The sequence below is a fragment of the Molossus molossus genome, unplaced genomic scaffold, assembly GCF_014108415.1.
Source record: "Molossus molossus isolate mMolMol1 unplaced genomic scaffold, mMolMol1.p scaffold_m16_p_10, whole genome shotgun sequence".
NCBI classification, from domain to species: domain Eukaryota; kingdom Metazoa; phylum Chordata; class Mammalia; order Chiroptera; family Molossidae; genus Molossus; species Molossus molossus.
In genome coordinates, this window is record NW_023425345.1 from 23,858,730 (window position 1) to 23,884,908 (window position 26,179).

At 40.5% G+C, this 26,179-nt stretch overlaps 1 protein-coding gene across 1 annotated transcript in view; it reads right to left on the reverse strand.

Moving 5' to 3' along the window:
• Positions 1 to 1,494: 1,494 nt before the first annotated feature.
• Positions 1,495 to 26,179, reverse strand: part of STYK1 (serine/threonine/tyrosine kinase 1) — a 47,026-nt gene continuing 22,341 nt past the window's right edge. The window contains exons 3-11 of the mRNA XM_036252536.1: positions 19,611 to 19,759; positions 18,846 to 18,980; positions 16,313 to 16,579; positions 15,433 to 15,614; positions 11,003 to 11,086; positions 8,241 to 8,449; positions 6,327 to 6,367; positions 4,340 to 4,436; positions 1,495 to 1,700 (exon numbers count right to left, since the gene is read on the reverse strand). Coding sequence (XP_036108429.1) covers positions 1,496 to 1,700; positions 4,340 to 4,436; positions 6,327 to 6,367; positions 8,241 to 8,449; positions 11,003 to 11,086; positions 15,433 to 15,614; positions 16,313 to 16,579; positions 18,846 to 18,980; positions 19,611 to 19,656 — 1,266 coding nt within the window. The 5' untranslated portion in view covers positions 19,657 to 19,759 and the 3' untranslated portion in view covers position 1,495. The remainder of the gene's footprint in view (positions 1,701 to 4,339; positions 4,437 to 6,326; positions 6,368 to 8,240; positions 8,450 to 11,002; positions 11,087 to 15,432; positions 15,615 to 16,312; positions 16,580 to 18,845; positions 18,981 to 19,610; positions 19,760 to 26,179) is intronic.

The window sequence follows — 26,179 nt, forward strand, 5'->3', positions numbered from 1 at the left end:
AATATGGAAAAATTTCCTCAGGTGAGGATAAAAAAATAAATAAATAAAATCACTGATCACATGTTCAATTGAATTCTCGTCATCATGCTATTTTCAGTATTATGCAATAGTAGGAGATTACTATCCTCATCCAGTTCACACAAAAATGATGACTTCAACATTTTAGTTGTGTGGTACTTGAACCATACAGTTGTCTTTAGGCATGTCCTATGTCAGCATGACTGTTGACCAGGGTTTTCCTCTTGGCCACAGTAGATTTTAAATGAAAAATATATGAAAGATTCTAGGATAGGAAGGGGGAAAGAAAGGACACTAACATTTATTGAGCACATATTATGTGCCAGATACTGTACAAATACATATTCTCATTCAGTCCTCACAACAACCCTGTGAGGTAAGTATTGTACCCATTTTATCCTTTTTCTGACAATTTTTCTATTGACATTAACTTCTATTTATTTATTTTTATCCTCCCTACTATAGAGATTTTGGTAGCTGTATAACTGAAAAACCCACTTTCACTCAATATTAATTTAATGAAGTTTTACAGTACATCAATGGATGATTGAAAATCAGAAGCTACCACCCTTCTGTCTTGGATATACTTTGCTAGGCCTTGTTAAAGACCTTCTGGCCTACTAAGCATTCTTACTTTTTTTCCACCTTTTATATTTATTAAAAACACACAATATATTATGCATTGGCCTAACTTTCTCGTTAGATTCAGTCTCCTTAGTCTTATAGGGACCAGGGAGCTAGCATGATGAACAATACATGTTGAATGTTCTTAATTATAAAATGATCTCCCTAGCTTCTAGTTAAAAATAGTATCAATAGGGTCCTCTGGCCTCAGCATTAGGTAAAAGGGGGCCATCTTTCTCTTACCTATACCCAGGGGAAACTCAGAAATTTTCCTTCATTTTCTCCTCAAGCCCTACATGAAGGGACATTACTGACGAATGTGACATCTTTCCTCCACCTTCTCTTTGAAGGATGACCTTGGTCCACATCTACATCCCTGAGAAAATAGAACCTTTAATTTTCTTTCTTTTTGGGCTTTCTATTTCTTCATTTGATTCTAATTTCTCTGGACCTTATAATAGTCTAGATAAAAGCATTCTTCAGGAGGGAACTAGCCTGTGGTATGAAGTACCAACTTATTTGTGCCATGCCACTGCCCCCTAAATTTCAGATTTCTAAAACCTCCTTTGAAGCAACACTGTCTACCACGTCTACCCTGAGTCTTTAGGGTTGGGACATCATAAATGAAACTGTGTTTCTCAACCACAAGGGTATGTGGCGTGTAGAGTCTCACCCAGCGTCATTTCACGTATCTAGAGAAATGTATAAGGGAAGAGCCAGGCTCTATGTTCTACTTCTCCATGTATGTCCCACTAGAAAGTCCATCCTCTGGTCTTAGGGGAATTCCAAGAGTATATGATCACCCCTAACTGTTTCTTGCCCTGAAAAAAAAATGTTTCTTGCCCCGGGATCTTCAAAGGACGCTGCAGCTGTAGGAGAGGCTCTCTATGCTGATGCCTGCCACAGCTGCATACAGCTCAGGTATCACCAGCTCTGGTACCTGCAGCACAGCTCTGTCATCTGCAGTTCGAGCGGCAGTTTCTAGGCGTGAGCGTAGCTCTGTAAGTGAGGGGCGTTTGTCCTCTCTCCAGCGCCAACAGGACTTCATAAGACTATACCTGAAAGGGAAACAAGAGAAACTGACTTCCTTAACAAGGCAAATGCATGAGGAACATGTCTCCTCACCTAACAAACCTTAACCAAAAGCCCCTGCAATTCTTTAATCTACTTCTCATTGTCCTGTCTTTTATATTCTTCCCAGAGATTAATATTCATCTCATCCTCTTAATACTAAGTCTCTTAATATCCTCTTCTTAATAGAGCCCTTTTTATAATAAAAATGAGTAAAGTTATTTCTCAGGGTACAAGCAGTCTGACAGAACAGCACCCCCCCCCACACACACTTTATTGCCAAAAGTTCTTTCAGAAGTTGTGTTCTCATTTATAGATGTTACTAACTTGCAGCATTCCAGTCCATTGCTACGACTTACCTAACAGTAAAAGGTATGTTACAGACAGGAAAATAAGATGTTAAGGTACAGCATAAGGAATATAGTCAATAATATTGTAATAACTATGTATGGTTCTAGATGAGTACTAGACTTATCAAGGTGATCACTTCATAAGTTATATAAATGTCCAATCATTATGTTGTACACCTGAAACTAATATATTCTATGTCAACTGTAATTTAAAAATTATAAACATATAGCCCGGCCAGTGTGGCTAAGTGATTAAGCATTGACCCATACACCAAGAAGTTGTCAGTTCAATTCCCGGTCAGGACACATGGCCAGGTTGTCGGCCAAATCCCCAGTGGGGGCATGCAGGAAGGAGGCAGCCAGTCAATGTTCTCTCTCATCCTCTCATCAAAGTTTCTATCTCTCCCTCTCTCCCTTCTTCTCTCTCTAAAACCAATAAAGAAAAAAGTTTTTAAAATTATAAACATATATATAACAAGTTACGGAATAATGTTCATACTAATTTTGGATAATGTAATTCTTTTTTCCTTCCATTAATCTAGATCATTTCCCTGCTTTATATTTACCTTCAGGTAATTGCTTTAATCTAGATAAAAGTACTTACCACCTTTAATCTATCTTTTCTTCAATCCAGTTTAGAGAATGTATAATGCTGTCTGATTTCAAACACTTTCATCATGCCCCATCCCTGCTGAAGAACCTGCAGTGGTTTCCCACTACCTACCATATAAAGTCAACATCCACCCCCTAGTTTTTCTACCACATAGGCCTTGCCTAACTAAAGCCCTCTCCTCCAGCCAAGTCAGTGTATTACTATGCCCTAGCTGTAGTAATCAACACCCAACTCTGTCTTTGTTCATGCTGTGCCCAATTCCTTGAATATCCTCTCTGTGGTCATCATTTCCTACAGGCTGCTTTTAAATCTCAATTCCTCTGAGAAACCTTCCCTTATAAACTTCAGCACCCTCTATGTTTTCTTCACTCATTAATGTTGTACCATGAGACTTTGTAAAAGATGCTACTTTAATAACACTGCTAACATTTACCAAGAACTTACTTATTAAAAAGGCATGGAAGTGGAACTTAACACTCATTATTTCATTTTAACCTCACAATAACTTTGAGGTAGGGTTATCATTATTCCTAATTCAAGATAAGTAAACAATATATAGTAAAGTAGTAGGACTAGAATTGAACATATGTCTTTTCACTCTGAGATGAATCTAAGTTTTTAACCATTCTACTATTGCCTTACATTTTACAATTACTCTCATGTTGTTTCAGATATCTCTTCACTCAGTGTTAACTTCTTCAAGATTAGCTACTTTATCATTTAAGTGTCGCCCCTCAGTATCAAGGACAGCATTTTATACATAGAAAGACTGCAAGAAATATTTGTCAGCAATTTCATTCTAGTATACCCAGCTAGTTTCACTAGCTCTGTGTGTGTGTATTTATAGTTATGATAGTTAACATTTATAATCTGCTTGATACAGTAAATGTTTATTATATGGAAACCTAGCTTGAAATTTACCCTTTCGATGCTGAAAAAATTATAAAATAGCAACAATTGTAATAGAACTGTATATTAATATATTCTCTCCTGTCTTCTTATAAATAATTTAACCTTTTGTTATGTTCTGTAACCATCCCTTTTTATACTTTATTCTGAGTGTAATTTTTAATTTTTCTATTTTTTGAACCTACATTGGTTCACCAGCTATCTTTTTCTGCTGACAATATCAGATCCTCCTTTTCCTATCTTTATAATTTCTTTCTACCTCCTTCTGATTGGTTTCTAATGTGCTGAAAGCTGGAAAAACAGATTGTCAATATTTTAAAGTTAAATACTAAAAGCCAATGAATAACTCCAGTGCAGTGGATTTATGACAGCTATCTTAGAAAGAAGGTTGGCAGTTTCTGGCTGAGGCTGACATTTAGACAAATAAAACACTTCTGTACTTGCATTGGTTTGGTTTGTTTCTTACCTATTTTAGAAGCTTCTGGAGGAACTAAACTTTACCAAATTTATATTCCTATCATAATTCTCAGTGGTTGCCTCAACACTCAGTGTGTGTGTGTGTGTATACAAACACATATACATATGTATTTTTGATATATGACCTATGATCAGATGTGATTACTTGATAATTTTGGTATAGGGATGTACATTAGAACATAAAGGACAGCTGGGGATCATCTCTGAAAAGGGCATGATTGATAGGGAGCCAGAAATATTTGGAGTAAGAGAAGAGTAGGCCTTAAAAGCCACTTACATGGTGTGTGTGCAACTACTGGGTTTCTTCATGATTTTTCCCCTCTGCAGATGCTGTAGAATGCTGGTAGGAGGGACTTCAGGATATGGTGGTGCCCCTGTTGGAATGGGAAGAACGAGAGTAGCAAGAGAACTTCAGAGCCTCTAGAGCAGTGGTTCTCACCTGTGGGTCGCGACTCCTTTGGGGGTCGAACGACCCTTCCTTTTTTTTTAATCCTCACCTGAGGACATTTTTCCATTTTTTGTTCAGATAGAGTGGGAGGAAGAGAGAGAGAGAGAGAAACATTGATGTGAAAGGGACACATCGAGTAGTTGACACTCGCATGACCCAACCAGGGCCGGGGACAAACTGCAACCGAGGTACATGTCCTTCTTGGGAACCGAACCCGGGTCTCTCTGGACTGCAGGCCGACGCTCTAACCACTGAACCAAACTGGCCAGGGCTCGAACGATCCTTTCACAGGGGTTGCCAAAGACCATTGGAAAACACATATTTCTGATGATCTTAGGAACTGAGACACCGCTCCTCTGTCCGTCTCCAGGCGGGTCCACCCACATACAACATGAGGAACTGTATTAAAGGGACACAGCATTAGGAATGTTGAGAACCACTGCTCTAGAGAATGAGCTATAACAAACACTTCTCTCCATCCACCTGGGCTAATTGCCTGCAGAAGGTAGGTAAATATAATCCATGAGAAAAATACTAGATGCAATATAGTTGCTCCCCAGTGATTAAGTAAAGATATAGCTTAGGGAATATACCCTAAGAAGCCTGAAACACCAATCAGGAAGAATATATGTACCCCCATGTTCATAGCAGCACTATTTACAATAGCTAAGATCTGGAAACAGCCCAAGTGTCCATCAGTAGACGAATGGATAAAAAAGCTGTGGTACATATACACAATGGAGTACTATGCAGCGGTAAGAAAGAAAGATCTCTTATCCTTTGAGACGACATGGAGGGACCTGGAAAGTATTATCCTAAGTGAAAGAAGCCAAGCAGAAAAAGACAAATACCACATGATCTCACTTATATACGGAATATAATGAACATAACAGTCTGAGGAATACAGTAGACCCAGACACATGGAAGTAGGGCACAGACTGACATCCCTCAGAAGAGGGGATGGGGGGTGGGGGGGTGGGAAGAGATAAACCACAGAACTTGTATGCATGTACGCATGACCAATGGACATGGACAACTAAGCCGGGGACAGGGTGGAGGGGGGACAGGGTGGGGGGTGCCAATGGGGTAAAAAGGTAAAATATCTGTAACAAAATAAATAAATAAATAAAATATTATTCATATTAAAAAAAAAAAAAAAGATATAGCTTAGAGAAATTTAGGTGGGGGGCAGAGATTGGGGCAAAAAACAATAATTTAGGAGAATGTTGAGTCTTTAGGAAAATAACAAAATCAAGGAAAGTGAAGAATAACACCTGCCATGCACTCCCAAATGTGGGAAGGTGCTACAGTTTCTCAGATAGATTAATAAATCTGAAGACAGTGTGTTTATGTTTATGCAAGGTCACTTTTTGTTTTTTATCCTCACCCGAGGACATTTTTTCATTTTTTGTTCAGATAGAGTGGGAGGGAGAAAGAGGAAGGGAGAGAGAGAAACATCGACGTGAAAGGGACACATCAAGTGGTTGCCACCCACACAACCGACCAGGGCCGGGGACAAACTGCAACCAAGGTATGTGCCCCTAGCGGGAACCGAACGCAGGTCTCTCTGAACCACAGGCCGATGCTTAATCGCTGAGCCAAACCGGCCAGGGCGCAAGGTCACTCTTGGAATTAGTGTTTGGATTTTAAAGCATCCTTAGAATTGGTAAAGTTGAGGAAAAGAATAAATGAGAAAGAAAGTTAAGGGAGGAGAGGGATTTTATGTCAGCCCAGTTCAAACCTCAGAGATTTTGCTGAAACCCCTTCTCATAGCAGATTCCATCCATCTCAAACATCCTTGCATACAGGTACATACCTAGAGTCACCATTTCATAAAGCAGGATCCCAAAGGACCAGCTATAAAAGAAAGAAAGTCATTTACTTAATTTCTATTTCTGCCTTTCTAAAGAGAACTCACTTAAATATTGAGGACCTTCAGAAAGAGCCCTGTAAAGAAGGCAATGAAGAGGAACACAGGGTGTCTAATAAAATAAGCCGAGTAACGGTGCCATTAGAAGGCATTTCTGTCCAATCCCCTTCGAGTCTAATTTCTTTGAGGACTGAATTTATGTCTCCTTTTTTCTATAGTTCATATTAATAGATGTTTACTATTATTGGCTAAATTATGGGTGTGTGTTTATGCAAACACACAAACACATTTACTCAAACAAAGAAATTTCCCTTGCCCTGGCTGGTTTGGCTCAGAGGTTGGAGCATCGGTCTGCAGACCAGAGTCCCAGGTTCGGTTCCCGCTAGGGGCACGTACCAAAAGAGAAAAAAAGAAATTTCCCTCTGCATATTTTTCACCTTTCCATTCCTTCCTGATGAAATTCGGCCTTTATTCTTAGCACAAGACCAAGTAGGGGTTATAATTTATCTACTACTTCCTCAGTAGAGCTAATTGACCAAACTTGGAAAGAAATTAACAGAACAAGCTGTATACATAATTGGAATACATATTTCCCTATGCAATATAATTTGAGAGTGATATATTTCACTGTTGTATGAAATCATCATTAAATTAGTAGTATTTCCCAGTTACGCTTATTACCCCCAGACTGGTAGATGCCTGGGAAGCAGCAATGGGAGTCTTTTGATTGACTCCCCATATTAACCGACATTCTAAGTTTTCTCTGCTGCTCATGACGTTCATGATGAGTAAAATAGTCTATATTACACCTGTGTACTTCTCCAAGCAGTTGAGCTATATGGTTACCAAAATTCAATTGTGATTCTTTACAGGCCTGTCTATCCCAATCATATGTGTACTGTAATTATGTAATCAATTAAATACTATACAAGCTAACTGAATATAAACGAAAATAAAGCATTGGGTCCCTGAAAAGTAGATTGAATGCTTTGAAAATATTCTATGAAAATAAGCCCCTAAAAAGAAAGTGTATCAAACTGTGCAGGTGGCACAACTAAAAATTAGGAAAAATAACAATAAATGTCAGGTCAAATGGTTTCACAAATGTTTTCAGGTTTCTCACTCAATTCATTATGGATACTATTCATACAAGAAACAATATAGCCTAGCCAGTGTGGCTCAGTGGTTGAGTGTCCACCCATGCACCAAGAGGTTGCCATTGGATTCCCGGTCGGCACATGCCCAGGTTGTGGGCCCAGTCCCCAATGGGGGACATGCAGGGGCAGCCAATCAATGTTCTCTCATCGATGTTTCAATCTCTCCCTCTCCCTTCTTCTCTCTCTAAAATAAATAAAGAGAAAAAAGAAAGAAACAATATAACATCATTTAGCAGGTCTATCTTCATTAAAAAAAAAAAAAAGGTCTTGGCCCTGCTCCAAAAGAGCAATAAATATCCATTTATATGTTTTAAGTTAAAATAAATTATTTGAGGCATGTATATTTCCTTTTATTTTAATAATTCCTGGTTTAACTGAACTTTTGATTAAGTGGACCCACATCCTTCAAATAAAAAGGACTCTACTAGATACTGGTGTAAATAATCTTTTCATTTTTGTTTTTGCTTTTCTAACTACGGCTGCTAATCTAATACAGAAGGATTACTTCAAAAGGCACTAAAAAGGATTGCAGCCAGATGCCAAACATGGTCTTTGTCACATAATACACATTTCTGCTTGAGAGTCTGATTTCTAAGTAGACATAATTGTAGACATAATTGACAACAGATGCTGTCATGGTCAGGGACTAGAGGACACTCAGGTCAAGAAGGGAAGACATCCAAAGGGCAGGAACAAACCGTACATGTCTCCTCTGATGCCTGAAGGTCTCAGCAACAGCCGTTCTGGGGCAAGCCACTTGAGGGGTACTGTGCGAGTAGAGGCGATAGCCCCCTGGGTATGGACTTCGTAAGCCAGGCCTAGTCCACAGAGCTTAGCAGTAAGGTCACATTGGATCAGAATATTCCTGGCTGCCACATCCCCGTGGAGCAGATGTTTATCCTGAAGAAATTCCTGTCAATTTAAGATCAAAGATAGATCAGCTGTCTGAGGTCATGGCTTGGATCATACTCAAGGAGAAGCAGTACTAGGAATCATCAAAAATATAAGAACATTTTCTACTCTAAACAAATTCTGTCAATATTGACATATCACTTCCAAATCACGAAGATGAATCAGACAGTTTGCAAGTCTCCAACCAAACATGTTCTGAACTAATATTTCTTATTTTTTATTTATAAAATTGTTTATAATTACCAAGCTGAGCAAATAATCCAAATAACATTAATACTGGGTTGGAAATGTCTAGTCCCCATTATATGTCAAGCCTTGGCCCTGCTTGATTTCACCTTTCTCTCAGAGAGGATCTAGCTGGCAACTGGAAAAGGGAGTAGGTGCCAAGTTTCTCATGGCAGTCCCCAAAACAAGGTAATACATACATAGAAAAACCAAGTGTCATGCCCATCCTTTATGGCTCAATGGTTGATCATCAACCAATGCACCAAGAGGTCACCAGTTTGATTCCTGGTCAGGACACATGCCCAGGTTGTGGGCCCAAGCCCCAGTGGGGGTCATGCAGGAGGCGGCCAGTCGATGTTCTCTCTCATTGATGTTTCCATTTCTCTCTCCCTCTCCCTTCCTTTCTCTCTAAAATCAGTAAAGAAAAAAGAAAAAAAAAATTTTTTAACTAAGCATCATAATAAAATATTCATATGGAATTTTACATCACTTCATTTTGATTTTGTCCCTAAAATAACTAGATGAAGTGAGTTAAAGAAGTACACGTTTAGGTAAATCTAAATGATTACACAAGGCCACACAGTTATTAAGTGGTAGTGACTAGAGCCAGGTATTCTAATTCAAAGTAATTACTACAAATTCTACTAATAATTGTCAAGCCATGCGAAAAACCAGAATTGCCTAAGGGTGTTTTAAAAACAAAAGATTTTCACCCCATATTTACCTAACCAAAATCTAGGCAGAGGGACCTGGTAATCTACATTTTTAAGAAGCATTAAAGTGATTCTAAGCACAGCCAGCAGGGCATGTGGGAACCGTTGCACCTGGGTGGCGTTGGTTTGCTGGAATCATTTGCCACAACATCATGCTATTCCAGGCATATGGAGAAATTGAAAAGCTATACATGACCAAAGAGCTAGAGATTGAGAGCTATGAGTACCAAACAAGACGGTATGAAAAAATAAAAGATTAAGGTGGTAATTTCCAATCATTGATGATGAAGGAAACAGTGACTAGCAATTTTCTGTCTCTGGTGGGGTTTTAAAACAAAGAAATTATACTGTAATGAGAAGAATTAAAGAATGAAGTCATTGGGGTTGTGGAAATAAGAAAAATCAGTATGATACTACCTTATAACTGTTACCTGAGGGCCCTGATGAATGCATCCCCCGTGAGGTACCTCTGCAGTTGTGGTTCAGAATACACAGTAGGGTGTATCCTGACACCCTAACTTTATTAAGGAACTACACCAACTAGGTCTTCTGAACACCAGAAATAATATTCATTAATTTGATGTGCTTTCTCCCCTGCCCCATGGCAGCTTCGACTATAACTCCTGCTTTTTTTCTCATCTCCCTACTTCTATTTTTCTAAGCTTTCCCTTACTCCATTTAGATCCCTGGTATATTTCACACCTCCAGAGGGCAAGATACATAAAATACTTAAAGCAGAAGCTTCACAGAGCCCTGCTTTTCTATAGCAAATGTTCTTTTAAATATAATTGTCTAAATAATGTCGTACACATGGTCATGTAAATTTCCTGAGTACTTATGGTAAAGGTAAATTTTTTCCCTCTCAAACCCTGAGTTCTTTCTCTTACCTCTTTATTCAAGTTGACTTAAAATAAAGGAGTGATCTCGCTATTGCCCCTTATTCCTCCTCTTCCACTGTTCCTTCTCTTTAAAGTATATGTGTTTCCTATCACATTCAGTATCAAAGCAAGACTCCAAGAAAGCATGTTCTGAACTAGTATTTCTTGTTTGTTGGGTATAAAATGGTATGCTTCCTTCTGGTTCTGTAGCCTTTAACCCGCTCAGTTTATCTTCTCATATTTTCTCCTAATTTGCTTCCATATTTGCCCTTTTCCATCTAGCAATATTAGTATATATGGGAAAATAAAAGTATCAAATGTACACGAAGCCGTTGGCCCTGGTTTTTGAACTTTGAGAAACCTTTTAAAACCCTTCCTGTTCCACCCTGGCCAGTTTGGCTCACTGGTTGGAGCGTTGGCCTGTGGACCAGAGAGTCCCGGGTTTCGTTCCCCCTAGGGGCACATACCAAAAAAAAAAAAAGAAAACCCCTTCCTGTTCCATCTAAAAATCCTAAATTGACTACTTTCTACCCAGAATTATCAATCCTATAGTATATTACCTAAATGATTTCATAAAAAAAGAACTGAAAATACGTTTTCAGTGCTTCAGTTTCTGCCCCCTAACTTCCATCTGATTTTCTTTATAATATATACCCCTTTAGGAATATAAATATATCATCAAATGCCAAGCTAACAAGAAAAATTCCTGTCGTCAGTTGTCATTTTGCTCAGCTTACCAAAGCCAAGAGAACCTGCTTGCCAATGTGATATACTTGTTTTTCTGTGAGATCATAGAGAAGGCCATCCATGGTCATCACATCCTAAAGAGACAGAAAAAACATATCAAAATGACATGAACAGATTTGAAAAATAAATTTGTATATAGGCAAAGATCTTAAATGCAGATAGCAAAGCTAAGAAAAAGATATAAAAACATAGAACTATAAGATTCAACCCTGGTCGGTTTGGCTCAGAGGTTAAAGCTTCGGCCCGCAGACCAGAGAGTCCCAGGTTCGGTTCTCACTAAGGGTACGTTACTTGGTTGCAGTTTGTCCCTGGTCCCCTCTGGGGTCATGTGGGTGGCAACCAGTTGATGTGTTCCTCTCACATCAATGCTTCTCTCTCTCTCTTCCTCCTCTCCCTCCTGCACTATCTGAAGATAAATGCAAAATGTCCTTGGGTGAGGATTTAAAAAAAAAAAAAACAATCTGTAAGATTCAAGGAGAGACTGATATTAGAGATTCTCAGATATGCAAAGAAATACAATGATTTATTAGACTGGAAAAATAATAAAGAATGTAGATGAATAGCAGAATGAAGAACAGAACAGCAGGTACGAAAGACAAGTATATGTTTTATCTACTGAATAAAGCATCAATTTTCTTGGGGTAGTGTGTGTGTGTGTGTGTGTGTGTGTGTGATTAATTAAGTACATTAATTAACACTTTTTATTGCATCCTACTATGTGCCAGATTCCATCTTATGAACACAGAATATAAGAGTGATCAAAATAAACATATCTATTGCCTTTAGGAGTTTATAGCATGACAAACACGTATGAATCAGAATCAAATAATCATACATAAATGTATAATTAAATATCTCTAAGCACCATGAAGAAAATGTAAAAGAGAGCATGTGATGTTGAAGGAAAGAGAGCTGATTCAGTTGGGGAACAAGGAAAGTTTTGATGAGATCTGAAGGATGAGTGGCCACTGACTACACAAAGAAGAGAAGGGAGGAGTTTGGTGTAATGAGAAAAGCATGTGAAGGTGATCCAAAACAGAGGCGCAGAGTAATTTTGGAAAACAGAGGAGCCAGTGAGCTTCGAGCACAGAACAAATTACAGATGGATAAGCTCTTTAAAAGGTTTAAAATACCTAGAAACTTGCACATTGTCCTATCGGTATCACTGGATGGAAGATGTAACAGGGTCCCTTTCTCGTACACATTTAGTAGTAAAATAGTCAGCATTTTGAGGAGACTTGTTTAATATGAAACTTGTTCATTCGCAAGTAAAGGACTAAGGAAACCTACAGTGTTTCAGAAAGAGGACTATATAGACTTCCGGTCAGGATGGCGGGTAGGTAAACACGGTACTTGCTTCCTCCCACAACCACATCAAAGTTACAACTAAACTACAGAACAACCATCATTCAAAACCACCTGAAATCCAGCTGAAGGGAAATCCTACAACTACAGAATTAAAGAAGCAGCTGCATCAAGACGGGTAGGAGGGGCGGAGGGGCTGGTCCCACACCCACTGGTGGCAGATAAAAATCAGGAGGACACCTCGGCTGGGAAGGTCCTCCCTGAAAACTGAGGGGTCCCTGTCCCACAACAGGTGCCCCGCTCAGGGTTGCAGTGCCAGGAAGAGAATCCCCATAACGTCTGGCTGGAAAAACCAGTGGGAAGTGAGGCGGCTGGAGCCCCAGGCAGCTCCTTAAAGGGCCCGCGCACGGACTTATCGGACTTACTCCTCTAAGCTTGGAGGGGAGGCAGCTCGAGGGGTGCCAGAGACATACAGGGAAGAACTGAGCTGTTTGGCAGTAGAGTGAGGGCTGGAGAGGGGGCTTTCTCTGGGATAGACATGCTGTGAGGGGTCTTTGTTCCTTTGGTGAGCCCTTCCCTGGGGCGGCAGACAGAAGCCATATCTGGGACTCCAGCAATCTGGCTCACACTGGTTGCCCCGCCCTGGTGATTCCCTGAGGCCCCGCCCCACCCAACTTTCAGGCCCACCCAAGCTGTTGTCAGTTACTTAACCATAGGATTGGCCTGTCTTGGATCCTGCTTCAGGTTTTCCTGATTTCTTTCAAACAAGCAGCATGTAGTCTCAGCTAGCCCCATACCTCTCATTAAGTAATACGTAGAAACAAACACAGGGAGGCAGCCAAAATGAGGAGACAAAGTAACAGGTCCCAAATGAAAGAACAGAACAAAACCCCAGGAAAAGAACTAAGTGAAATGGAGATAAGCATCCTAAGAGATGCTGAGTTCAAAACACTGCTTATATGGATGCTCAATGAACTTAGTGAGAACCTCAGTGAACTTAGTGAGGGCCTCAAGAGCATAAAAAGGACCAGTCAGAAATAAAGGAGGCACTAACTGAAATAAAGAATAATTTACACAGACTCAATAGTAGAGTAGGTAAAGCCAAGAAGCAAACCATCGATTTGGAATACAAGGAAGCAAAAAACACCCAATCAGAACAGCAAAAAGAATAAAGAATAAAAAAAAATAAAAAATAAAAATGAGGATAGTGTAAGGAGTCTCTGGGACAACTTCAAGTGTGCCAACATTCACATCTTGGGGGTGCCAGAAGGAGAAAAGAGAAAACAAGAAATCGAAAACCTATTTGAAACAATAATGGCAGAAAACTTCCCTAACTTGGTGAAGGAAAAAGACATACAAGTCCAGGAAGCACAGAGAGTCCCAAGCAAGATGAACCCCAAGAGGCCCACACCAAGACACGTCATCAAAATGCAAAAGGTTCAAGACAAAGAGAGAATCTTAAAAGCAGCAAGAGAAAAGCAGTTAGTTATCAACAAGGGAGTTCCCATTAGACTGTCAGCTGATTTCTCAAAAGAAACTTTGCAAGCCAGAAGGGAGTGGCAAGAAATATTCAGAGTGATGAAAAGCAAGAACTACAACCAAGATTACTCTATCCTGCAAAGCTGTCATTTAGAATCGATGGCCATATAAAGAGTTTCCCAGACAAGGAAAAGCTAAAGGAGTTCATCACCACGAAACCATTATTACATGAAATGTTGAAGGGTCTTCTTGAAGAAAAAGATAAAAAATATGAACAAACAAAATGGCAATTGAATCTACAAACAAAATGAACAGGCAAAACAGAAACATTCTCATAGATATAGAGAACATTATGTTGGTTGCCAGATGGGAAGAGAGATAGGGGAATGGTTGAAAAAGGTGAAGGAATTAAGAAGTACAAATTGGTTGCTAGACTGACAAACCTCAAAGGGAAGGGGGGTTGGAGGGTGGGAAGAAATAAACCAAAGAACTTATATGCATATATGCATAACCAATAGACACAGACAACAGTGTGGGAAAAGGCAGGAGGGGGGCGGGAGTGGAGAGGAGGGGGTCAATGGGGGGGGAGGGGCGGCAATGAGGAACATCTGTAATACATTCAACAATAAAGATTAAAAAAAAGAAAAAGAAAAAAAAGAAAGAGCACTATATAGACAAGTAGGGAAACTGTAAGGAAAAGGATTTACACTTTAGTCTGGAAATTTATTTGTTTTAAATATTAGTTTGAGATACAAAAGCTTAAAAGCTGAATTTCTCAACTTAGCCCTGGCATACTAGGGTGATGTTACAGAATGGAAAACACGCTTCTCAATAACAACTGCAAAATTACAGTTAGTACTAGATAGTTATGTTGTTATGTAGTTATCACTATTAACAGCTACCATTTTGAGTGTTTGCTATGTACCAATTACTGCTATGCTTTTACATACACTATATCTTTTAATTTTAATAATAATTTATGATTACTCCTATTTTACAGATTCAGAAAACTCAGACTCAGAGAGGTGACTTGGCCAAATTCACATAGCTGGTAGGAGGTGGAACCTAAAGTCCACACTCTAAGTCTGCACTGCCCAATATAGTAGCCATTAGACACCTGTGGCTATTTAAATGTGTATTATTTAAAATAAAATAAAACTAAAAATTTAGCTTCTCAGTCACATCAGCCACACCTACAGTGTTCCATAGCCACACGTAATTAGTGGCTACCATACTGGGCAGTGCAGATGTAAAACACTGTTATCATCATAAAAAGTTCCATTGGGCCCAGCTGTATGGCTCAGTGGACTGAGCGTCATCCGATGGACGGAGAGGTCCCGGTTCAATTCCCAGTCGGGGCACATGCGTGTGTAGTGTGCTCGATCCCCAGTGGTGGGTGGGGTGGGGGAGGGCATGCAGGAGGCAGCTGATCGATGTTTCTCTCTCATTGATGATTCTATCTATCCCTTCCTCTCTCTAAAAAAAAATCCATAAAAACATATTTTTTTAAAGTTCCATTGGATGGTGATACTATTATAATGTCTCTCTACTTGTCACTCGCCAGGCTAATTGGCAAGTAACAGCTAATCAGCCAGGTAAAGCCTTTCCTTTCTAAAACCTCTACCCTCCTGCTCACCCGGCGACAGGTCCAGAGAAAGCCAAGCAGATCCCCCTGGGCCACATCTTCCAACACCATATAGAGTGGCTCTCCTTCTGTGCAGCAGCCTTCCAGCTGTACCAGGTTCTGGTGCTTCCCCAGGTACTGATAGAATTGAATTCGGCCTAAGAAATCCTGTATCTCGTGGAGCCTAGCTGGTTCTGTGGAAAACAGAAGAGCCGTGAGCAGTGAACAGTCAGAGCATTTCAGATAAAACGGGAAGTTTGAGGCAGGAAGCAACCTCAGATGATAATTCTCAAGGCTCTCAAGAGGAGTGAATATAGACAAAAAGTAAATAGAAAGGGAACCAATTAGAAGATGATCCTCACTGATCTTTTGTCAAAGGTAACAGAGTCATAGGTCTTACAACTAGGTAGGCTTTCATCTGCCTAAATGGGCAAGTGCTCTGTTCACAGTAAAATGTTATCATGGTCTAGGCCTTTTGATGAATAATCTTGCTTACCCTATCCCTGTTCTATGTATTCACCAGTACTGGCCTATATCATTAGTGTCATCAAAAAGAAAAGAAATACAGTATCAGGGAAAGATATCAAATAGTGGAGAAAAATGAAGAATCCACCTCAACATCCTCATCTGAGGAATAAATGATATGGAAAAATAAGTTTGAACAGTCTTGATAGGCAAGATTTGAGCTAAGGAAAAAATAAAGACCCCAAGAAGAACATTTCTGTCTTGAGTTTTCACTTTCTAATCCCTTCTTATTCTGCACACAGTTGTGATCACAACTATCTATTGATTAACATCTTAATGTCTGCAAAACCTTTCAGCATTTACTGTTAAAGAGGCCCACAGTGGAGAAGTAAGAAGGGGAGGGGAAGTTTAACACGTCTCCTTTTACCTTTTAAAGTCTTGAGGACAATACTCTTGGACTTAGCAGGGTCCTCAGTGTACATCTTGGTTCGATAGATGGCCCCACAACTACCATTGTAGATCTGCTCCAGGACTTCAGAGAGTTGCTCCCGGGGTACCTGGAGCTGAGCCAGGGCATGTGTGGATGTTTGTAAAAGGCTTTCCACTGATGTCACCTTAAGTGGCACGAACACACTTCCTCCATGTCCTCCTGCTTCCCCGTTTGGGCTCCTAGAAGGAGGCACAGGGGCAATGCCTAGAACAAAGAGATAACACCAACCAGCTTTTCCCTATCCTCCAGACTCCAGGAAAGCAGAGTTTGGGACAAACTGGTAAGGAAGTTCCCTTAAATTTTTTCTCCAGCCATTGTGGGATGTCTTCTGATGCTCCTCTGTGAACTGGCATCAATACCAACCTTGTAGAACTTTTATAATAATTCCCATTACTTCAAAGACACCTGAAAATGACCTCTGGAAAGTGGCAATGGCATTTCTTTTCTGTTTCTCAGGATCACAGTTCAATATGAATATAATATGGAGACAACTGAAGAAGTTCCTGAATAGATATCAAAACCACAGGCCTAAAGGTGGTGGTAACTGCCAGTGGAGACTATCATTTAAGTCAATCAAATGGCTCCCAATGGTAGAGGGGAGGTATGGGTAACTACTCAGCCCTAAGCTATGGTTATTCTTCCTCCTTCAAATTGTCCCCATGGTCAAATTATTCCATATTTATTAGAGTTTTATTCAAAAGGTCTTCTGGTACTTTCTTCCTTCCTTAGCCAACTTTTCTCCATTGGAATACAGGAATTCATTCTTTGTATTCATCCATTCATTCATTAACTCATCAATTTATTCAATGAATATCACTTTCTACATACCAAGCACAATTCTAGGTGTTGAGAATGGAAAAAGTTCAGATTTTTATGAAGATTACTTTCTAGTGGTAGGAGAGAGGAAGCCAAAAATAATATATCAGGTGATGAGTGTATGGAGGAAACAGGGGAATAAGAAGCAGCGTGATACTATCTCATGTTTGAAGGTCAGGAAAGGCCTTCATGGTGACATATGAGAAATACCTGGAAACAATTAGTAAACTCCATGGTATCAGGAAAGGTACTATAGACAAAGGGAACAAGAAGTACAAAAATCGCCCTGGCCGGTTTGGCTCAGCGGTTAGAGCATCGGCCTGCGGTCCGGAGAGACCCGGGTTCGTTCCCGCTAAGGGCATGTACCTCGGTTGCAGTTTGTCCCCGGCCCTGGTTGGTCATGCGAGTGGTGGCCACTCGATGTGTCTCTTTCACGTCGATGTTTCTCTCTCTCTCTCTCTTCCTCTCTCTCCCTCCCACTCTATCTGTGCAAAAAATGGAAAAATGTCCTCGGGTGAGGATAAAAAAAAAAAGAAGTACAAAAATCGTGAAGAAGGAGTACACGTGGCATACTTGAGGAAGAGTCGTGAAGTCAGTGCAGTGGAATCAAGTGGAATAACTGGAGGATTAGAGCAGAGGAGGCCAGAGAGGACCCAGACCATGTAAGACTACCGAAAGAATTTCGTCTTTTTTCACTCTAAGATGGAAAGCTACTGGGGAGTTACAAGCAGAGAATTGACAGGACTGACTTACACTTTAAAAGAATAATCTTGCTACTCTGAGGAGAATACATCATGAAGGGATGGGGCAGAAGCAAATAAACCAGTTAGGAGGGTGTAACAATGATCTATGAGAGGTGAGAGTGGTATCAGTTTATTTTGAAGATAGAGCTAGGGTTTGCTACTGGATCGGTTGGACATCTTTAATATTTTAGACTGAACGTATAGAGATCTGGATTTGCCTTTTACTTAAATATGGAATTATTGGCAGAGGATATTTGTGAGGGAACTTTAGTACCTTTGTTTTGGACATACTACACATTAGAGGTGTATTAGATCCCAACAGCAAAGTATATGATTTAATATAAAAATATGGGGTTCAAGGGAGACTATAATTACAATTGAGAAAGCATTTGAATCTATAGACCTAAAATGAGATCATTTATAAAGTGACTGGAAATATAAAGAGAAAATAGTGTTTCAAGAAGAAACATACAAAATTGTTTCTTTTTTTTTTTTATCCTCACCTGAGGACATTTTTCCATTTTTTGTTCAGACAGAGTGAGAGGGAGAGAGAGAGAAACATCGATGTGAAAGGGACACATCGAGTGGCTGCCTCCCGCATGACCAACCAGGGCCAGGGACAAACTGCAACCAAGGTATGTGCCCTTAGCGGGAACGAACCCTGGTCTCTCTGGACCGCAGGCCAATGCTCTAACAGCTGAGCCAAACCGGCCAGGGCTCTATTCATGAGTTCTCTACTTCCTAGAGAAGGGCTCACCCGTCTCTCAACCCCACAGGAAGAGACCCATGCCTCTTTTCCATTGCAGGGTCCTAGACCTCTAAATTTGGACCCACTGAGACTTGGATTTTATTTTATTTTTTGCAATTTCTATCTTCCCCAAGCCTCTCTCCAGCCCCAGTTTGAGCTTTACCTTGGAGTCCAGGAGACTGTTGTTGAGTTCTTTTTCCTCTGAGAAAGAGCCACAGGATGACCCCAAGAATGATGAGGAAGATGCCAACCAGAAAGGTTGGGATGATGATGATTTCATACTGCTGCTGCCAGACAACTGGGTAGAAAATGAAACAAGAACAGAAGAGATAAAAAAGAAACCTAACCTGATGTCCACAGAAGTCCTACCCACCAGTCCTCAGTTCATCATACAGAGATGGTCACCTCTTCTTTCTTCCATTCAATGAAAACCCTACTGAGAGCAACTCTCTAATAAGAACTGCCAACAAAGTGGGGTACAGACTGACAATCCCCAGAAGGCGGGGGGCAGGGGAGATAAACCACAGAACTTATATGCATGTATGTATGAACAATGGACATGGACAACAAAGGTGGGGACAAGGTGGGGAGGGAGGAAGAGGGGGAATCAGTGGGGGGAAAAGAAGAAACATCTGTAACAAAAATAAATAAATAAAATAATTAAAAAAAAAAAAAGAGAACATCCCTCTTTCTTAGCCCAACAGGTATGCTTTGTGCCTCTTCTTATATTTTTCCAATAGAGATAAAGAATGCAGTATCTGGATCTCTGATTGGCACTAACCACTTTCTGAAAACAACGGCTCTATTGCCAATTTCTTTATCAATACTGTCTTTACTTTTACCACAAATCAAAACATTCTCCTCCTGGAATCTATGCAGACCTTCGTCTTCATTATTCTAAGATCAGAACATAGACATCCATACTTACTGCACAACTTGTCACTGAGACTGCATTTCTTTAGCACCTGTGTCATGGCCCTCCCCTCTCCCGCTGCCACACGGCTGTCCACTCCTATGCTTGATCCGCAGAAAATGCACAGGGCACGGCTGAGAATAACTCCCAAGGATGAGGCCGTTCTGAAAAAAGTAAAATGGAACACACAGAGAACTTTAAAAGACATCTACAGATCACTAGATATTAAGTACATGGCTGCCTGGAATCCTCTGAGCCATACATTGATCTCTGTCCATCTACCTGATATTCAGGCTGGAAGAATTTTATCCTTTTTTTAAAAAAAAAATATTGATTGATTGATTTTTAGAGAGAGAGAGAGATTTGGTGTTCCACTTACTTTTGCATTCATTGGTTGATTCTTGTATGTGCCGGGACCAGGGATAAAACCCTTAACCTTGGTGTATTGAGACAACACTCTAACCATCCGAGCTACCCAACCAGGGCAAGAATTTTATTCTTTTCCTGGCATTTTTCTCTTTTATATAGCAAGTACAACCCTATCTGGTCTTATCCTTTCATGCCATTGTTTCTCAAAATATTTTTAAACACTCCCCTCCTATCTAAAATCCAGCTCCCTTGCTCAAGTACATGTTCACAGCACCTGTCTGAGCAATTGTGGTCCCTGGGTTATGTGGGAAAGATCTACCTCCTCTATTGTCCTTATGCAGGTCTAATTTTCTTTTGCTGTGTATCATTTATTTTTAAAACAAAATACAGGGTGGAGCAAAAGTATGTGTACAGTAGAAAATGATACAATAGTTAATAAATAACAATACAAGAGTAAACATGCATTTCATGTACTCAAAACTATAAACCTACTTTGCCCCACCCTGTATTTCGTTTCATTTCTATACAAAGCTAATGAAGACAATGAATAAATAGTTGGCAGATTTCAAGAGAGATGAGTTATGCATTTGCTTTCTTTCTCTGAAACATTCTCCCACTACCGCTTCACAACCATGAACAAACAGCATTTATCAATAAAAGCTATTAAATCTGCAGCTCTCAGAGTTCCAAGGAACTTCCCTTTGCCCATCATATGTAGATAGACACAAACACTCATTCTTACCAATAAATAGGTTAAAGAAGTGTCAGGATCAAGCCATCTTCTCATTCCCCCCCCCCCCCTTTAAACAAAAAGGAAACATTCATATTGTTCAAAAGTAAAAATGTAAAATAATATTCCATAAAAATCTTTCTCTCAACCCATCTTCTCCTTCAAGTAGATTATCGTTATTAAAGAGACTTTTCATGTGAATCACTTTTAAATCTGTATAATAAGTATATATTTGAAATGATACTTCCAAAACCCTGGATCTTTCTTTCTAAAAAGAACTGGCGGTTACCACCCTCCTGTATATCTATAAACCACATTTTTGTTAACGAGAGTCTCCCCTGGCTCTATGGTCAGCAAAGCCTACTTATTTCTGATTGATCTGAAACAAAATATACTGCTTTTCCACTATCTAGGTAATTCTAAGTATTTGATCTACTAGAATGGTAGCTTATATGGTATACAATATTGTACATGTGTTTAAATAGCCATATCATATTACATATTGTGTTTTATTATTCACACTAATAACCACAGTGCTATCTACTGAGGCAGAGTCTTTTAGTGCCTGGGACACACATGTAAACAAGTTTCTCAGCTCCAGCCAAGCCCCCTTTTCACTGTTCCTGGAGCTCCGTGAATTTTGGGGGGGGAGGGGCAAGTTCCTTACAACTTAGAAGACAGACAGCTATGTGGTTGATTGACATAAGCCCAAGTAAACAGAGGAGTAGCCTGAAGGAGAAAAATTGCAGAGAGAAATAAATTTGTATCCGTGGGTGTGTACATAGCAAGGGATCTGTGAAGTCAATGACTAATAAGGCAGCAAAGTCCATCTCATTGAGTTTATGTGCCAAAATGCAAGGTGAAAGGTAATTGGGAAAGTTCCCACAATTCTTTAAGACCACGTGGAAGGAAAAGTAGTAATAAAAGGGCAAAAAACAGAGAGCCTTGAGTGGGGGAAATGAAGGTCTTAAAAATAAGCATACAGCCCTGGCCGGTTTGGCTTAGCGGTAGAGCGTCGGCCTGCGGTCCCGGTCCCGAGAGACCTGGGTTTGGTTCCCGCTAAGGGCGCGAACCTCGGTTGCAGTTTGTCCCCGGCCCTGGTTGGGTTGTGCGGGTGGCAGCCACTCGATGTGTCCCTTTCACGTCGATGTTTCTCTCTCTCTCTCCCTTTCCACTCTATCTGAACAAAAAATGGAACAATGTCCTCGAGTGAGGATAAAAAAAATAAAATAAAAATAAAAATAAAAAAAATAAGCATACAGCCCTTGCCTGTTTGGCTCAGTGGTTAGAGCGTCGGCCTGCGGTCCGGAGAGACCCGGGTTCGGTTCCCGCTAAGGGCATGTACCCTGGTTGCAGTTTGTCCTCGGCCCTGGATGGGTCGTGCAGATAGCAACCACTCGATGTGTCCCTTTCACGTCGATGTTTCTCTCTCTTGTCTCTCTTCCTCTCTTCCTCTCTCGCCCTCTCCCGCTCTGTCTGAACAAAATACCAAAAAATGTCCTTGGGTGAGGATTAAAAAATAATAATAATAATAATAAATAAGCATGCGTTCAACCAGAAGAATTCAAAAACTGTTTAAGGGAGAGGCGGCGGGAGTCAGAGGTTCGTGGCCAGCGGAGTCCAGCGCAGCTGCTGGTTTGGAGATCCTGGGGCCATGAGCAGAGCAAACCCAGGCTGCCTCTCAAAACGAAGAAACTCTGACCAAAAGCCAGCAAAGAAGCGAGGATCTCCGCCCCATAACCACACAGAACTGAATTTTGCCAACAACCTCAGGAGCCTGGAAATAGATTTCCCCTCAGTGTCCAGAGGAGGTCCCAGACCCAGACCCGCTGACGCCTTGAGTTTGGCCTTCTGAGACCCTAAGCAGAGAACCTGCTGAGTCTGCCTGACATCTGTCCTAGGCAATGGTGGAGAAATTTTTCTTAACAGATTAAAAACTAAAAGCTATTTGGAAGTTTCTCACTGCCATTCTCACTTTAGTTTCCTTTCCTCTTACTTCCTCTTCAGTGCATTATCAAACTAATTGTTTTCATTCAGGGAGCAGCCAGCTGAAGGAGTTAGGCTCTCTGAGGACTAGGTTCTGTGAGAGTAATCTGTCTTAGCACAGAACATGTGGAAGACAGGTCAGTCAGCAGTCAGCTCAAACTTGTGAGTTCTGCCCAGAAACCAAACTGCACACCCACTAACACATGCCAAAGGAAGTTAGTTAAAGCCAGTGTGCACATGTACCCCCACACAGAGCTGCTCATGGTGGGCCCATCTCAACTACAGACACATGGCCCAGCATACCTATACCAATATCTCATATCCATGTTTATACCCTGGAGCACATTTATTCCAGAGCACCCACCTTTGGAGACAATATGACCTTTCATTGCATTTCCTGAAAAACATTCTCAACATCAATTTTATTTGTGCATAGGTAGTTTAAAGAGGTCAGTCCTTTTTAAATCTTCTTTTTTGTGGTTAACTTTCTTTAATTTCCATAATGATACTTGTAAGACAGAAAAGCAGCCCAGTCCCCACGTCCTTTGCTATAACTCCAGTATTCATAGTAGACAACTGGATATTTCAATCCAGAGATTAGATACAGATTTCACAGTTACAAAGAGCTGAATGTCAGCATCTCCCTCGAAGGACACTTACCAAAGGAGCAAAGCAGAGGCTGGGAATATTGGCAAAATGCTTTAACCAAAAATTGTACTGAAAAGAGATTCCTCAACAAGCCATCAAATTCACAGCCAAGGAAAAACACGATGTTAGCAACATAGCAGCATCCAGTAGGTAACTAGTCAAACAAAGCTGTACATATTGTACCATAGGCAGAGCCTGGGAGACTGGGGACATAGGCCTAAGATCTGAAGTTAGCCCATACTCCCCCACCCCCAGCACCTACCAGGTCCCTGAAGTTTACAATTGAGTCTCTTCATTCTGAGGACCCCACCAGAGACCCTATGCTAGTCTCCCCTAGTAGTTTGGGCATTTTTTTTTTTGTCTATGTCAAAGGGCATAGGTAGTCTGCAAAATTGGCCGTCTCCAAAAGCTAATGATAAGGAAGCACAGGCCTCTCAATTAATTTCACAGATGACGAACAAAAAGGCTAAGTCCCAGGCAACTGTGGAGTATGAAAGTGTACATCTAACACTGCCTGCCTCAAGTTCTGTGCGCTTTTGTTTGAATGATTTTGTTTCTCTTTTTTCTCTGTGAACAGTGAATGTCCAATGTGGCTCAAAATGCTATTATTCTCTTAGAGGGATTTTCATCTTTCTCAGGAAGAAAGCCTTAAACTAAAAAATCCAACTGTTTATCTAGAGTTGGTGGAGCAAGTTTGCTCATGAAGTCACACGCTGTTGGTGTCACACAGGCCTGGGAGCCTCCATCCTGGAGAACTGAGCCAATCTTTTTTTTTTTTTTTTTCCTATAATTCAGATTGTGTCACCTTTATTTTTTAACTGAATTTATTGGGGTGACATAAAGATTTCAAGTGTACAACTCAATAAAACATCAATTTCACACTGCATCGCATGCCCATCACCCCAAGAAAAGTTTCTCTGTCTCCATTTTTTGCCCCTTTGCCCACCCCCATCCACCCCTCAGCCTGCTTTTTCTCTGGCCATCACCACACTGTTGTCTGTGTCTATGGATTATGCCTATATGTTTTTTGGCTAATCTCTTCACCTTCCTTCATCCAGTCCTCCCCTCATCCTTCCCCTCTGACAGCTGTCAGTCTGTTCCATGTATCCATACCTGTTTCTATTTTGTTCATCAGTTTATTTTGTTCATTAGATTCCACATATAAGTGAGATCATATGGTATTTGTTTTTCTCTGACTGGGTTATTTCACTTAGCAAAATAATCTCCAGGTCCATTCATGCTATCACAAAAGGTAAGATTTCCTTGCTGCCCAATGAAACTGGATATTGGAACAAGGAAATAAATGTGAGAGAAAGCATGAATGGAAGGGCACACAGAAGAGGCGACCTTCTTTAAATCCAAGAGATTCAGACTTGTGTAGATAACTTGTTTTATGCCAGGTGATCTCTCCTAATGTGCATGAGGCAAAAATAGAGATGATTACCCGGAGAGATTGTGACTGTTCTGATCGTCACCCTCCCCTACCTTCCCAGAGACCCTGGCCCTGAAATGTCCTTTGAAAGGGTTGGAAAACAGGCTCTGCCATGGTGGCTGGAATCCTGACACTGTTCAAAGAAAGATCTTTTGACAATAACACTAAGCATTTCAGCTTTTCTTGCTTCTTGTTTTTCACCTCTATGCAGGAATTCCTGAAACATGGGTGATATATAGGAAAGATAAGGAAGACTAATTTATATCTTGACTCAAATTAGTAAAGGGACAAAGTGATTTCAAGACATAAAAACCACATAGCATGTAGATAAGACATACAGTGCCCACTAACACTACAAGCAGCATAAGATTTTATGTACGATCACACAGATGAACATATTTTATTTCCTTTGAAGTGTTATAAAAATTCAATACATATATTTTTTATTATAAGTATCACTCTATCATGTTTCTGATTCTGTAATTCTGCATCTATTACATTCAAACCTCAATTATCATTTGGTCATTATCACCAAACCAATATTACAAGAACTGTTAAAAAGGCTTCTTTAAGAAGAAAGGAGTAGTCCTAGCCGGTTTAGCTTAGCAGTTAGAGCATTGGCCAGTGGTCTGGAGAGACCAGGGTTCGGTTCCTGCTAAGGACATGTACCTCGGTTGCAGTTTGTCCCCGGCCCTGGTTGGTCGTGCGGGTAAATGGCCCTGGCCGGTTTGGCTCAGCGGTTAGAGCGTTGGCCTGCGGTCCGGAGAGACCCGGGTTCGGTTCCCGCTAAGGGCATGTACCTCGGTTGCAGTTTGTCCCCGGCCCTGGTTGGTCGTGCGGGTGGCAGCCACTCGATGTGTCCCTTTCACATCGATGTTTCTCTCTCTCTCTCTCTTCCTCTCTCTCCCTCCCACTCTATCTGTACAAAAAATGGAAAAATGTCCTCAGGTGAGGATGAAAAAAAACAAACAAACAAACAAACAAAAAGAATGGAAAAATGTCCTCCAGTGAGGATAAAAAAGCAAGCAAGCAAGCAAGAAAGAAGTAAATGCCCAGCTGGAATGGCTCAGTGGTTGAGCATTGACTCATGTACCAAGAGGTTGCCGGTTCGATTCCCAGTCAGGGCACATGTCCAAGTTATGGGCCTGATCCCCAGTGGGGAGCATGCAGGAGGTGGCCAGTCCATGTTCTCTCTCATCAATGTTTCTCTCTCTCTCTCTCCCCCCCCCTTTCTTTCACTCTAAAAAAATAAAAATAAAAATAAATCAATAAAGAAAAAATATATTTTTTTAAAAAGAGCATTTAATGAAACATGAATCTTTAGCATAAATGTATATTTTAGTATACATTGTGATGAATTTTTTTTTATCCTCACTCAAGGACATTTTTCTATTTTTTGTTCAAATAGAGTGTAGAGGG